Source organism: Chiloscyllium plagiosum, chromosome 31 (assembly GCF_004010195.1).
Source record: "Chiloscyllium plagiosum isolate BGI_BamShark_2017 chromosome 31, ASM401019v2, whole genome shotgun sequence".
Taxonomy (NCBI): Eukaryota; Metazoa; Chordata; class Chondrichthyes; order Orectolobiformes; family Hemiscylliidae; genus Chiloscyllium; species Chiloscyllium plagiosum.
Genome location: NC_057740.1, coordinates 43,551,583 through 43,565,566, shown reverse-complemented (window position 1 = coordinate 43,565,566; position 13,984 = coordinate 43,551,583). Strand labels below are relative to the sequence as shown.

At 45.0% G+C, this 13,984-nt stretch overlaps 1 protein-coding gene across 1 annotated transcript; it reads left to right on the top strand.

The window, feature by feature from the left end:
• Positions 1-4,256: 4,256 nt before the first annotated feature.
• LOC122565514 (proteinase-activated receptor 3-like) lies at positions 4,257-13,978 on the top strand. The gene is made up of 2 exons (XM_043721558.1): positions 4,257-4,404; positions 11,528-13,978. The coding sequence occupies exons 1-2, from the start codon at positions 4,329-4,331 to the stop codon at positions 12,589-12,591; spliced, it is 1,140 nt and encodes a 379-aa protein (XP_043577493.1). The 5' UTR covers positions 4,257-4,328; the 3' UTR covers positions 12,592-13,978.
• The last annotated feature ends 6 nt before the right edge of the window (positions 13,979-13,984 follow it).

Genomic DNA, 13,984 nt, shown 5'->3' with positions numbered 1-13,984 from the left:
CAGGTAGATAGGATAGTGAAGGCAGCGTTTGGTATGCTTTCCTTTATTGGTCAGAGTATTGAGTACAGGAGTTGGGAGGTCATGTTGCGGCTGTACAGGACATTGGTTAGGCCACTGTTGGAATATTGTGTGCAATTCTGGTCTCCTTCCTATCAGAAAGATGTTGTGAAACTTGAAAGGGTTCAGAAAAAATTTACAAGGATGTTGCCAGGGTTGGAGGATCTGAGCTACAGGGAGAGGCTGAACAGGCTGGGGCTGTTTTCCCTGGAGCATCGGAGGCTAAGGGTTGATCTTATAGAGGTTTACAAAATCATAAGGGGCATGGATAGAGTAAATAGGCAAAGTCTTTTCCCTGGGGTCGGGGAGTCCAGAACTAGAGGGCATAGGTTAAGGTGAGAAGGGAAAGATATAAAAGAGATCTAAGGGGCAACTTTTTCACGCAGAGGGTGGTACCTGTATGGAATGAGCTGCCAGAGGAAGTGATGGAGGCTGGTATAATTGCAGCAGTTAAAAAGCATCTGGATGGGTATATGAATACGAAGGGTTTATTGGAATGCGGGGGCCAGGTGATGACAAATGGGAGAAGATTAGTTTAGGATATCTAGTCTGCATGGACAAGTCAGAACGAAGGGTCTGTTTCCATGCTGTCCATCTCTATGACTCTATGATGCTAAGAGCAGGTTGGAGATTAGAAATACTACAGCGAGTAACTCCCCTCCTGACTCCCCAAAGCCTGTTCTCCAACTATAAGGCACAAGTCAGGAGTGTGATGGAATACTCCCCACTTGCCTGGATGGGTGCAGCTCCAACAACACACAAGAAACTTGACACCATCCAGAACAAATCAGTCACTTGATTGGCACCACATCCCCAAATATCCACTCCTCCACCACCGACACACAGTAGCAGCCGTGTGTACTATCTACAAGATACCCTGCAGCAACTCTCCCAGGCTCCATTGACTGCACCTTCTAAACCTAACATGCCTGTGTATGTCCTTACACCGCACACAGCCCAACTATTCAACAAAACAGTTCATCATCAGCCTCTCCAGGGCAATTAGGGACATGCTATAAAGACTGGCCCAGTCAGTGATACTGTTTCTGTTTCATAGCCACTTTATTGCCACCAGTCAGTACCATCCATCCACATCCAATCACATTGGCTCTTAAATGGAACTTTGTTTAGCTGCTCACTCTTGAAGGAGTGGGGAATGTGAGGGGTGGGAAAGGGGGATAAGGGGGGGGGGGGCAGGGCAGAAGCGGGGGAGGGATGGGGGGAAGAAGGCAGCTGAAAGTTTTGAGCCTGCATTGTGAGTGTAATGTGTTTGGCCTCACATCCTGTTGTGTTGGCTTCTTACTTGAAATGAATTTGCAGACTCTCGGCGTTGGACCTCACGAGTTAGTCAGGCCAGATTTGTCTCTCCTGGAGTTTTGAAGGGTGAGGGGTGACCGGATTGATCCTGAATGGTCTGCACAAAGTGGATGTGGGAAAGATGGTTCCTCTTGTGGGTCTGTCCAGAAACAGGGGGCCACTGTTTTCAAATTAGGGATCACTGTTTTAGGGCAGAGACAGGGAGTATTTGGAACTCACTGTCCCAGGAGGTGGGTGGAGATGGCGGTCAATGGAAATTAAGACAGAGGTAAAGAGATCCTTGTTAGGCAGAGTATCATGGGTTATTGGGGGTGTGTGGGTGGGAATGCTGAATTCAAAACAGAAACAGAAACAGATCAGTCATGATCTTATTGGAATGGGGTTGCAGGCTTGAGGGGCCAATGGCCTGCTCCTGCTTCTAATATATTTGTTTGTATAAATACCCAATTATATCAAATTTCTGTGGAATTGCAAAACTCCATTCATGTTTGAGTCAATGATTCATGAGGAATGGTCAGCTACCAGTTCATGGTTGTTTCAAAATGGCATTCACCAGCTGCCTCTTTACAGTTGTCTCTATGCTCAGGAGGCAATAGACTGGCAACAATGAGTCAGTGATGAGAGGGAGTGGGATAGAAGTGGAGGAGGGAAGGGCCTGGTATCCTGAATATTGATGAGGTGTAGGGACAACGTGTCTGTAAAGGAGGGCTGTAGATAGTGACTGTCCAAATATGTCTCCACTACAAGGGGTTGCCTGGACGAGCACTGAAACAGCTTTGAGGTCATCATCAATTACATTTCCATTAGGTGCTGAGGGTTCTCTGACAAAGTCCCTCACAACACCTTGAAGGGAGGGCCAGCTGAGCAATGTGTCATAGAGCAGTGAGTACAACCACAGGCACTAACACAAACATTCAACAAAGGAACCTGACATTGTTCTTTCCCCAGTAACAGAGGTGCTCCTAAAGCTTCCTGTCACCAGCAAGGAGCAGCCGGCAGAAGGTGAGTCAGGACCTGGAGTCCTCTGATATAAAAGTAACACCCATGTGACCCAAATCAAACTGATCTCATGAGAAATATTTGCAAGCAAAACTTTAATTTGAATGACACCTGTGTCCCTCCTTTGTGCTCTCAATAAATGCTTTGCATTTTAATTTGTTTTGAGGAATTATGAGCCAGCATTTACTGTCCCATCCTCTGAACTGATGAGCTTCACATGTTTCAGAGAGCAGGAGAAAGTGAGGGCTGCAGATGCTGAGAGTTAGAGTCAAAATATATAGTGCTGGAAAAGCACAGCAGGTCAGGCAGCATCTGAGGAGCAGGACAGTCGACCTTTCAGGCCAGGATCCTTCATCAGGAAGGGCTTATGCCTGAAACATTGACTCTCCTGCTCCTCAGATGCTGCCTGACCTGCTGTGCTTTTCCAACGCCACACGTTTTGACTCGGCATGTTTCAGAGTCAACCTCAATGTTGGGGTCACATGTGACATGTGGGTCAGACCCGTTGAGGACAGTTGTTCCCTTCTCTACAAGATTTCAGTGAACCAGCTCAGGTTTTACGACAATCCACATTTAATGATTTGAGTTTCTAGTTCTAGATTTTTTTGAATTTTATTCAAATTTCACTAGTTGGGGTGATGGGATTCAGGTCTTTGTTACCAATGCTCTAAATGACTGTATCTGTGGTGTTCCCATGACACTACACACTCAGCTGGGCGGGAAGGCTGTGCTCATGATGAGGAAATCCATTTTTGTCCAGATTTGGAGGAGCCAGTGTTGGACTGGAGTGTACAAAGTTACAAATCACACAAGGAGAAAGTGAGGACTGCAGATGCTGGAGATCAGAGCTGAAAATGTGTTGCTGGAAAAGCGCAGCAGGTCAGGCAACATCCAAGGAGCATTCCTGAAGAAGGGCTCATGCCCGAAACGTCGATTCTCCTGCTCCTTGGATGCTGCCTGACCTGCTGCGCTTTTCCAGCAACACATTTTCAGTACAAATCACACAACACCAAGCTATAGTCCAACAGGTTTGATTGGAAGCACTAGCTTTCGGAGCGATGCTCCTTCATCAGATGGTTGTGAAGGATGACAGAGCAGTGCTCCGAAAGCTAGTGCTTCCACATAAACCTGTTGGGACTATAATCTGGTGTTGTGTGATTTGTAACTTTTTTGTCCAGGACATTCTTTTCCTGCTCAGCTCAGACCTGTTTCATTCTGATGTGAAGATGATGTTCAATAATCCCAACCTTCCCTCACCCTCATCTTCCTGGGTGTTGCTGGAAAGTTTGAATTGAAATCACATGGAAACCAGCAAAAAGCTAAGGCAGAAATGACACCTACTGCCCTTCTGATGTTGTGTTAACAATGGTCTGTGATAGTTAAAATTCCAGCCCAGCTACAATATTGCCTCAGATGAAGAGCTGTTACCCAGTGCCTCTATGCAAAATAATACAGTGAGTGCTGACCCAGACAGAACAGGCAGCTTCCCATTATTTCCCTCAGAAAGACCAGGGGGTAACTCAGAAACCAAGCAGATACAAACCTAGTCTAGTGGTTGCTCAGTCCATCAGAATTTAACCTGGTACTATGGTGTCAAATTTCTCAAATTTTTGGTTTTTCACCATTACATTTCTGTTCATGCAACATATGCCAAGCGTGAAATATTTTATAAATTGAACTGTGAGAATCAGGAATATTATGAAGAAACTTCCGTTGCCCTGCAACTGGCAGATTAGAATGAGAGGAACCTGGGCTGAGACGTTGTTGTCAGTTGTTTGATAAAGTGCAGTGTGATCTCCAGAAAATGACGCAAACTCCTAATCTCACTGTGACAACTGGTCAACTCTCCTGCAGCGTCATTATAAACTCTCAAAATAAAAGGAGACTCGCTGATAGAGACATTCTGATGGGATAGTCCACAGCAAACCTGTTCCGCAAAGACAGACTGAGATGTCATGGAGCAATTTGGCTTCATTCCCATGGTCTCAGCTCTCCTACTGTCAATGACAGACCACGCTCAGACACAGGAAGGTAAGGTTTGTGCACCATACTTTCAGAGAGCAATGTAAGTTTCTGCATTCAAACCAGTTTAGAAAAGTAATCTCTCACCTTCATTGCCCTGTGCCTTCCTGCTCAGAGTTCATAAGAACTCAAACATTGTCTGTGAGCAAGCCAGAGCTCAGCTCAGGAAAGCTCCACTTTTCCATATTACATTTGTCCTGCACCAAACCGTTGCTGAACCTGAACTGCATTCAACCACATTGACCTCAAAGTATTTCTTGAAACAAGATAGAGGGAGCTTTACTCTGTATATGATCCTATGCTGTCCCTGTCCTGGGAGGGTTTGATGGGGGGACAGTGTAGAGGGAGCTTTACTCTGTATATGACCCCATGCTGTCCCTGTCCTGGGAGGGTTTGATGGGGGGACAGTGTAGAGAGAGCTTTACTCTGCATATGACCCCATGCTGTCCCTGTCCTGGGAGGGTTTGATAGGGGGACAGTGTAGAGGGAGCTTTACTCTGTATATGACCCCATGCTGTCCCTGTCCTGGGAGGGTTTGATGGGAACAGTGTGGAGGGTGACCTGGGTCAATGTATGGTTCTGACTTTCGCCTCATGTTACAGTCTAAGTGAAAGTTGAATATTTTGTTGAATTCAGTGTTTAATTCAGACCTTGCCATGTAGCAATCTCAGTTCCATTTCTTGGACATTGTTGTTTTTTGTGTGTCCTGTGGCTGCAGCTCTCTCTTGATCCCAGCACCTTTTGTGGGGATGTTCCTCACTCAGTCCCTCTGCCCCAGCTGAAACAGTTTTTTTCTCTTTTCTGTCTTTATTCTTTTTGAGATGGTTCTCAATCTCTTCTCAATCTCAATAGAAGAGAAAACACCTGGCCCCACCTCATCCCAGATCCAACCCTCCAACTCAGCACTGCCCTCATGACCTGTTCTGCCTGTCCATCTTCCTCCCCACTTATTCGCTCCACCCTCCTCTCCGACCTATCACCATCATGCCTCCCACCTTCACTCATTTATCACCTTCCCAGCTACCCTGCCCCAGCCCCACCTCTCACTCCTATTTAGCTCTCAGCCCCATTCCCCACCTCCCACCCCACATTCCTGATGAAGAACTTATGCCCGAAACATCAACTCTCCTGCTCCTCGGATGCTGCCTGACCTGCTGTGCTTTTCAGTACCACATTCTTGACTCTGATCTCCCACATCTGCAGACCTCACTGTCTCCAGGATGAATACCTGGCTAAGTCACAGAAGGAGAAAGTGAGGACTGCAGATGCTGGAGATCAGAGCTGAAAATGTGTTGCTGGAAAAGCGCAGCAGGTCAGGCAGCATCCAAGGAGCAGGAGAATCGACGTTTCGGTCATAAGCCCTTCTTCAGGATTCCTGAAGAAGGGCTCATACCCGAAACGTCGATTCTTCTGCTCCTTGGATGCTGCCTGACCTGCTGCGCTTTTCCAGCAACACATTTTCAGAGCTAAGTCACAGAAGACAGAGTCGCAGTGGGAGTGTGTTTTTCTGACTGGAGATCTGAGACAGTGGTGACCATAGATCTTCGAATCCTCACTGTGTGGAAACAGGCCATTTGGTCCAACAAGTCCACACTGACCTTCTGAAAAGAATCCCACCCAGACCCATCCACCTACTCTATTACTCTACATTTCCCATGACTAATGTAACTAACCTACACATCTCTGAACACTATGGGCAATTTAACATAGGCAATTCACCCTAACCTGCATACCTTTGTACTGTGGAAGGAAATCCACACAGACACAGGGAGAATGTGCAAACTCCACATAACAATGGCCCAAGGGTGGAATCGAACCCAGGTCCCTGGCGCTGTGAGGCAGCAGTGTTAACCACCGAGCACCATGCCGCCCAGTAGTGTTCTGCAAGGATCAGTGCTGGGACCCCTGTTGAGTGTAACGTTTATAACTGATTGGAAGGAGAATGTAGGTGGCCTGATTAGTAAATTTGTGGATGATAGAAAAATTGGGGGGGGGGGGGGTGGATAGGTCGGAGACTTGGGTGGAGAAATGGCAGATGGAGTTTAATCCAGAGAAATGCGAAGTGATGCATTTTGGGAGATCTAATGCAGGAGGGAAGTATACAGTAAAAGGCAGATCCCATAGTAGCATCAACGTACAGAGGGATCGAGGTGTACATCCTTCTAAACTCCATCGAGTATAGACCCAGAGTCCTCAAACATTCCTCATATGATAAGCTTTTCATTCCTGGCACCATTCTTGTGAACCTCCGCTGAACACACTCCAGGGCCAGTATGTCCTTCTTGAGATATGGGGCCCAAAACTGTCCACAATATTCCAAATGTGGTTTGACCAGAGCTTTATAGGGACGCAGAAGTACATTCAAGTCCTCTCAAAATAAATGTCATCATTGCATTTGCCTTCCTAACCACTGACTCAACCTGTAAGTTTACCTGGAGAGAATCCTGGACTAAAGCTCCCAAGTCTCTTTGCACTTCAGAGATATGAATGATTAGATTCCCTACAATGTGGAAACAGGCCCTTCGGCCCAACAAGTCCACACTAACCCCCCGAAGAGTAACCTACCCCCCCTCTGACTAATGCACCTAACACTAGGGACAATTTAGCATGGCCAATTCACCTAACCTGCACATCTTTGGATTGTGGGAGGAAACCGGAGCACCTGGAGGAAGCCCACGCAGACACGGGGAGAATGTGCAAACTCCACACAGACAGTCGCTCGAGGCGGGAATTGAACCTGGGACCCTGGTGCTGTGAGGCATCAGTGCTAACCACTGAGCCACCATGCCGCCGTAAAATGTTCTCCCTATTTGGAAAGTAGTCCATGCCTCTATTCTTCCTACCAAAGTGAATGACCTCACAGTTTCCCACATTGTACTCCATCTGCCATTTCTTTACCCGTTCTCCTAACCTGTCCAAGTCCTTCTGCAGCTCCCCCACTAGGGTACCCCAAAGTGCAGCATTGAAGGGTAGCTCTGGACAGTACATGGATGAGAGATGTGCCATAAGAGTACAGCTGTGTTGGTATTTGTCAGGTGTCAATGTCCATGGATATGGGGTGTTCATGGTCACTGCCCATTGAGTGTACCCTGAGATATTGGTACCAGGTGTCCCAGATGGCAGCTGGGAGGAGCCTGTGGAGAGCTGGGGTCGTCAGGTTCCCACTCGGACTCTTGTGTTGGGAATGCTTAGCATCTCGTTCCTATCCGGAGAGTGGGAGAACAGGATCCTGCACATCATGGTATTCCAAGATGGAGGGAATCTTGGAAAAAATTGTGGCTGTAGGAGTTGCTCCTTTTTTGAGGTATTTTAGGTTTGGAGGTGATTTCCTCAAATTCAGGAGCAGTATATTTACTGTTTTATAAACTGTTGTATTGTTTTGGAACTTTGGGGGATAAACGATCAAAACAACGGCACTTTAGAGGAAGGAGAAAGAGAGACAAAGGTAGAGACCACATGGTCAGTGAGAGTGAGAGAAAGAGAGAGCGAGAGAGAGAGAGAGAGAGAAAGAAACCTACACTGCTGTCTGATACAGCAGTGATTCTGCACAGCTACTGCTTTTGCTGTTTGAGTTCAAGTATATCTAGACATCAGAATACATTGAAGAAAAATTAACAAACAGCGAAGATCACAGCTGACCTTGGAGGAACCTGGGTAGGAGAGCTCCTAGCACAGGAACAAATAAGTGCATTGTTTTTAAATATAATGTTGCTGCCTTTTTTAATAGTGACTAGAGTGGATTCTTTTTTGGTTATATGTTATATCGAGATCTGTCTGTTTTTTAAAATTTAACAATATAAAACATAGATGCTGTTAGCCTGGAGCAGTGTGTTTTTAGAGCAGTAAGACTGTGCTGTTTTCTGTAGATTGTTAAGGTGCAGAGATGGCCTTTAGTAGAGTGGCGTGCTCTTCCTGTTGGATGTGGGAGTGTAGGGAGAGTTTCCATGTTACTGATGATTATGGCTGTAGTAAGTGCGTTTGGTTGCAAATCCTATCAGATCGCATGGATCAGTTGGAGTGACAGTCAGAGGCAATGAGGAATTTACAGGAGCTGGGGGATGTGATAGGTGCAGTTATACGAAGGGAGAAAAGTATCAGATACTGTCAGGTAGATGGGTTAACTCCAGGAAAGGTAGGAGTGGGAGGTAGGTTGTGCAGGAGTCTCCTGTGTCTATCCCATCTCAAACAAGTATGCTGTTTTGGAAAATGTAGGGGGTGATGAATACAATGCCATGGTGAAACTACGTCAGGAGTACTGTCTTGATGTGGCGAATAGTCAAGAAAGGATACATTGTTATAGGATACATTGCTATAGGACCTGTTCAGAGCAGGTTCACTCGACAGCCTCCTGGGATAAATGGACTAGCTTTCGGAGCGCTGCTCCATCATCAAGTGGTTGTAAAGAATAAGATCATAAGGCACAGAATTGATAGCTATAAATTCTGTGTCTTATTCTCCACAACCACCCGATGAAGGAGCAGCGCTCCGAAAGCTAGTGCTTCCAAATAAACCTGTTGGACTATAACCTGGTGCTGTGTGATTTTGTATCCTCACGTGTCGCAAACTCCTCAATTACCTTGTACACCAACTCTACAGCAGGCACACCACAACCTTGAAATTAAGATGGAGTCCACACTCTCAGCATGCGCTCAGGATACAGCAGTATGTATACAGAACATTGGCAAAGAGGCAAGGTGACAAAACTACACTCCATACATGCATACCAAGAACAAGAAACTGGAGAAACTTGGCATCACCACCAGCAGTAGCCAAGTCCTCCCTGCACCACAGTGGGAAACGTTATCACCGCAGGGAAGTTGATCGTCCACTTATCGGACCACACCATTCAACAGGAAGAGATTGAAGTTCTCGCAGGGATCTCAATTTCTGCCCCACCACCAAAATGGACCTCATTGGTTTTGAACAGACACAGAGGAATTCATCAGACAAATGAGACTCTGGGAATTCTTTCAAGACACCAGCAGTAGTCCTAATGAGCCCAACGAGGAACCGGAACTGTCATCACACGGATCTGTAGAAGGATGACCAAAGAAGGAGTCAACTTGGACCTCACTGGAGGGCCACTGCCCTGGGCTTGACATGTATGCTCAAACTGTCAGGAGATATATAAATGTCAGATTCATCAACCGCACCCACTGGCTATAAATTGTGTCTTATGATCTTATACTTTGCAACTATCTGATGAAGAAACAGCACTCCGAAAGCTAGTGCTTCCAAATAAACCTGTTGGATTTTTAACTTTGGTGTTACGTGATTTTTAACTTTGTCCACCCCAGTCCAACACCAGCTCCTCCTCCTCATCATGGGATAAAAGAGCTTGTTTTATGGGGAAAGGATTAACAGGCTGTGCCTGTGAGAGGTGATCTTATTGAAACAGGTGAGGGGGCTTCATACGTACCATGATGAAAGAATCCCTTGTAGGTGGATGTGTAACAAATGCTTAAAAATAAGGAATTGCCAGTTTAAGAGTGAGATAAGAAGAGTGTTTCTTTTTCTCTCAGAGAGCTGTGAGTCTGTGGAACCCTCTGTTTCAGAGATCAGTGGACCCAGAGACTTTGAACAGCTTTATAGACTCTTGACTAATACTAGTCAGAATCGTCCTGGGCCAGGAATAACATGATGAGAAATTTAACCGAATTGTATGAGTCAATGGTTATCGGGGCCTTAGTGCAAATATAGAGCCAGGACCACAATCAGAACAGTCATCATTTTGGTGAATGTTACAGCAGGTTCAAGGGGCTGAATGGCCTCCTCATGCGCCTAATTCTACTTCAGGCAGGTGAGGAGAAGTGATCTTTTCAACAACATTTTAGTTAATCACAACAAATATTTTTAAATTCCTTTTTAACATGTGTCTATCACACTTTCATTAAAACCTAGTTCACCAGATGAAAAGTAAAGCCAATGCCCAGATTTTCTTGAGTGAAAAAGTGGAGATTTATTCTCTATTAAACTTAAGAAAAAGGAAAAATTTGACATCAAACATGTGCACTGACATAGGTAATAAACTTACAAAGACAGTGGGGAGAGATGTCCATACAGACAGGAAGGCAAAGGCAAGTTCAGTTTAAAGTTCTGTTGAGCTGTTTCCATTTCTTCAGTAATATCCTTGGTTCTTGGTGAATTCCTGTTGCTTCAAGATGAGTTGTCATCAATCACTGACTTTTGAACTTAATGAGAAAGAGAGACAACCAGAATATCTTCCAGTTTTTGCTTACAAACCTATTTTCCCTTGTCTCTGTTCTGCTGCTCGCTATCAGCTATTGATAAAGTTATATTGGCATATTCCTGAATTTGTTGATTGCTTTCCTGAGCTGAATACTCTGCAGACAATCTTTCATTTCAGTTTGTAACTTCCAGAAATCTCTGGCAGATCTCAAACTCAGCTACAGTGTCCTTTTACAGGAATGCTAATTTCAGCTGAGATTGACCTGAGTTTGTTCATGGTCCCATGAGCCTCAGTGTCACTGGGTCAAAAACCTGGAACTCCCTCCCTAAGAGCATTGTGTGTGTCAGCATCACCTCCATTCTGTGAGTGAATAAAAAAACGAGTTCTGTAAAAGGGTCACCCAGCCTGAAACGTAAACTCTGCTGTCTCTCCACAAATGCTGCCAGACTTGCTGAGTTTTTCCAGCAATTTCTGTTTTTGTTTGTGAATTAAAAAAGACTTCAGCTTTCTCTGTGTTTTGTTACCTCAGTAATGTCAGTATCTGTCCCCGGGTACAATCAATGGGAAACAATAAAGTTCTCAGCAAAGGTACAGTGGCCAAATGGCTTTCTCTGTACTGTTTCATTGTTTGATTTTAAATATGGAGCAAGTCCCCCCCCTCTCCCCGGACCACATCCTGCTTTGTGGCATTGAGATTGAGGATTAGTCATCATCACATTGTACAGTACAGCAGGCTCAAAAGGCTGAATGGCCTACTCACAGCTTCCATGTTTGTGTTTGCCTGAAAGGTCCATGTGGGAGTGGTCCTCATTCTCCTCATCTTTTGAAGAAAATACTTAGCAAAGAAAACTAGACCTGAATGTAGCTTGAGACTATTACAAAACCAGAAACCCTACTGTCAACCTGAGAGTCTAATCTTTCAGTTTTCTCTTATCTGTGCAGAGTTCTCAGGAGATGATAATCGTGGAAGAGTTTTAGTTTTTGACGTTGATACATCAACAAAGTTGCCAAATAATTCTAAGGCCATTTTAAATAAATCAGCGGAAGGTCTACTAACCAGCAGTTTCACCAGAATGGTGCTGCCCAGCTTTTATACCATTGTCTTTGTCATCGGGCTCCCAGCCAATGGGTTAGCCATGTACAATCTCATCACCAAGGCCCAGCGATTACCGTCCACCATCTTCCTGATGAACCTGGCTGTAGCTGACCTGCTCCTGTGCCTCGTGCTGCCGTTCAAAATTCACTATCACTTCCTGGGCAACCACTGGCTCTTTGGTGAGGCTCTGTGTCGGACAATGACCGCCTTCTTCTACGGGAACATGTACTGCTCCATCCTGCTGCTCACCTTCATCAGTGTGGACAGATACTTCGCTCTGGTCCACCCGTTTCTCTCCAAGCGATTCCGGGACAATGGCTTCGCTGTCAGGAGCTGTTGTGTGATTTGGCTGCTTGTTGTCGTTGCCATGTTACCGTTTCTCCTCCGCAGACAGACCTATCCAATCCAGAACCTCAACATCACCACCTGCCATGATGCTTTACCAACATCATTGGTCACTGATTATTTTTTTTACTACTTTTTGTGTTTGGTTGTGTTTGGGTTTTTTATTCCGTCTCTTATTACTATATTCTGTTACCTGTCTATCGTCAGATCATTGATATTGGAAGAAAGCAAGTATTCTAAAGCTATAATGACCATGGTGTTGGTACTGACTGTGTTTTTGATATGTTTCACTCCCAGTAATATAACTCTGTTGGTACATCACTCACCGATCCACCTCACTAACAGCAATGACCTGTATTTACTCTATCTGATCTGCCTTCTGCTCAGCACCTTCAATAGCTGCCTTGACCCTTTCATCTATTATTATATTTCTGAGGAATTTCGGAATGAAGTCAGAAGAATAGTATTTAATAAAGTCAAGAAAGGTAAAGGATCTAGGAATGGCTTCATTCATACAGACAGCTCCTCAGCGTCCAGATCAGCAGCCACACTGAGATATGTTTAACTGGAATGGGATTGTCAAGGAGAAAGTGAATGGGTTCAATGGAAAATTTTCTGACAGTACAATTTCAGGATGGTAAACAATTAAAGAAGCAAACAGCATTTTTGGTTTTATAAATTAACACACTGGATGTGAAGGTGCAGGGGGTATCAGAAAGCAATTCTGTGCTAATCAAGTTACCAATCAAGAGCTGTGTGCAGTTTTGGGAACCCCATTAGGAGCTGCAAGGGCCTGAGAGTGAGCAGTAGAAATTTACTGGAATCAGACAGTCATTCCAAACAGAGAATAGATCAACACCATTGTGACAGGATTAGTGTCCTTGTGAAGGGTGGAACAGAGATTTGTAAACTATGAAACGCCTTTGCTCAGCTGCATCATAAAAAGGCATGTTCTCTAATTACAGCATCAGGAATTGAGGAAATAGTTTTAAATAATCAAAAACAAAGAGGAAAAGAATTAGGAGGAATTCCATTTTCACAGACAGCTGTTAACAGACAAATTCCTGTCACAGGAAGTGGTGGAGACACAGACTATTGCATCTGGAAATGAAGAATTAGATAAATATTAGGTCATGAGTACAAGTACTGTGGAGTGAGGCAGGTGGATTAGTTTAGGGATTGATACCGGGCAATGGGGAGAGAGTGCGGCAGTGGGGTTATTATGGAAATTAGAAGTTTGGGATTTTGGGAATTTATGGGCTAATTTTTCTATATTTTGCGACACTTTATAACTGTAACATCAATATTTTTAAATGTCTATATAACCCTGTCAACCTATAGATTCCAAGTCTGCTCACTGTGTCGCAGTGATCCCCTTAATGACTTGAACTGCTTTCAGGAATTCGGTTTGAGCTCACCTGAGCCAGTCTTCGGATATCTTGATACCTCATCTGCTGTTCTTCAGACAGACAATGTCAATGTGATCCCAGATCTTACATCTCGTCCCAGATCTGACCACCCTCTCAAATGCTGCAATACTTCCTGGCCTCAGTAGCTCACTACATTGACCATTCACCAGGCTCATCCACAGTGCTCCCCAAGGCCTGGATTAATCCCAGTATTAACACACACACTCGCCTCATTCCTGGGAAGTTTAGCAAGGTGAATTCCCATTGGGTGGGTATAGAGGGGTTTCCCACTGGTCCAGTGCAGATGGGGAAATATGTCCTTTGAGCTGAACACTCCAGGCTTGAAAGCTGTTTCTGGAAGCTCATCAATTCTGCCTGGTAACTGGGAGTGGCCACTCAATAATTAATACACATCCTGAGGACAAGGAAGGAGAACACAGACACTGCACTTATGGAGCTGAACAACAGAGAACGTGCAGATAAGAAAAAGCCAGAAGGCAACAAAACGTGAGGGTGTGGGGGGAAGGAGAAAGTGAGAAATTAGAACAC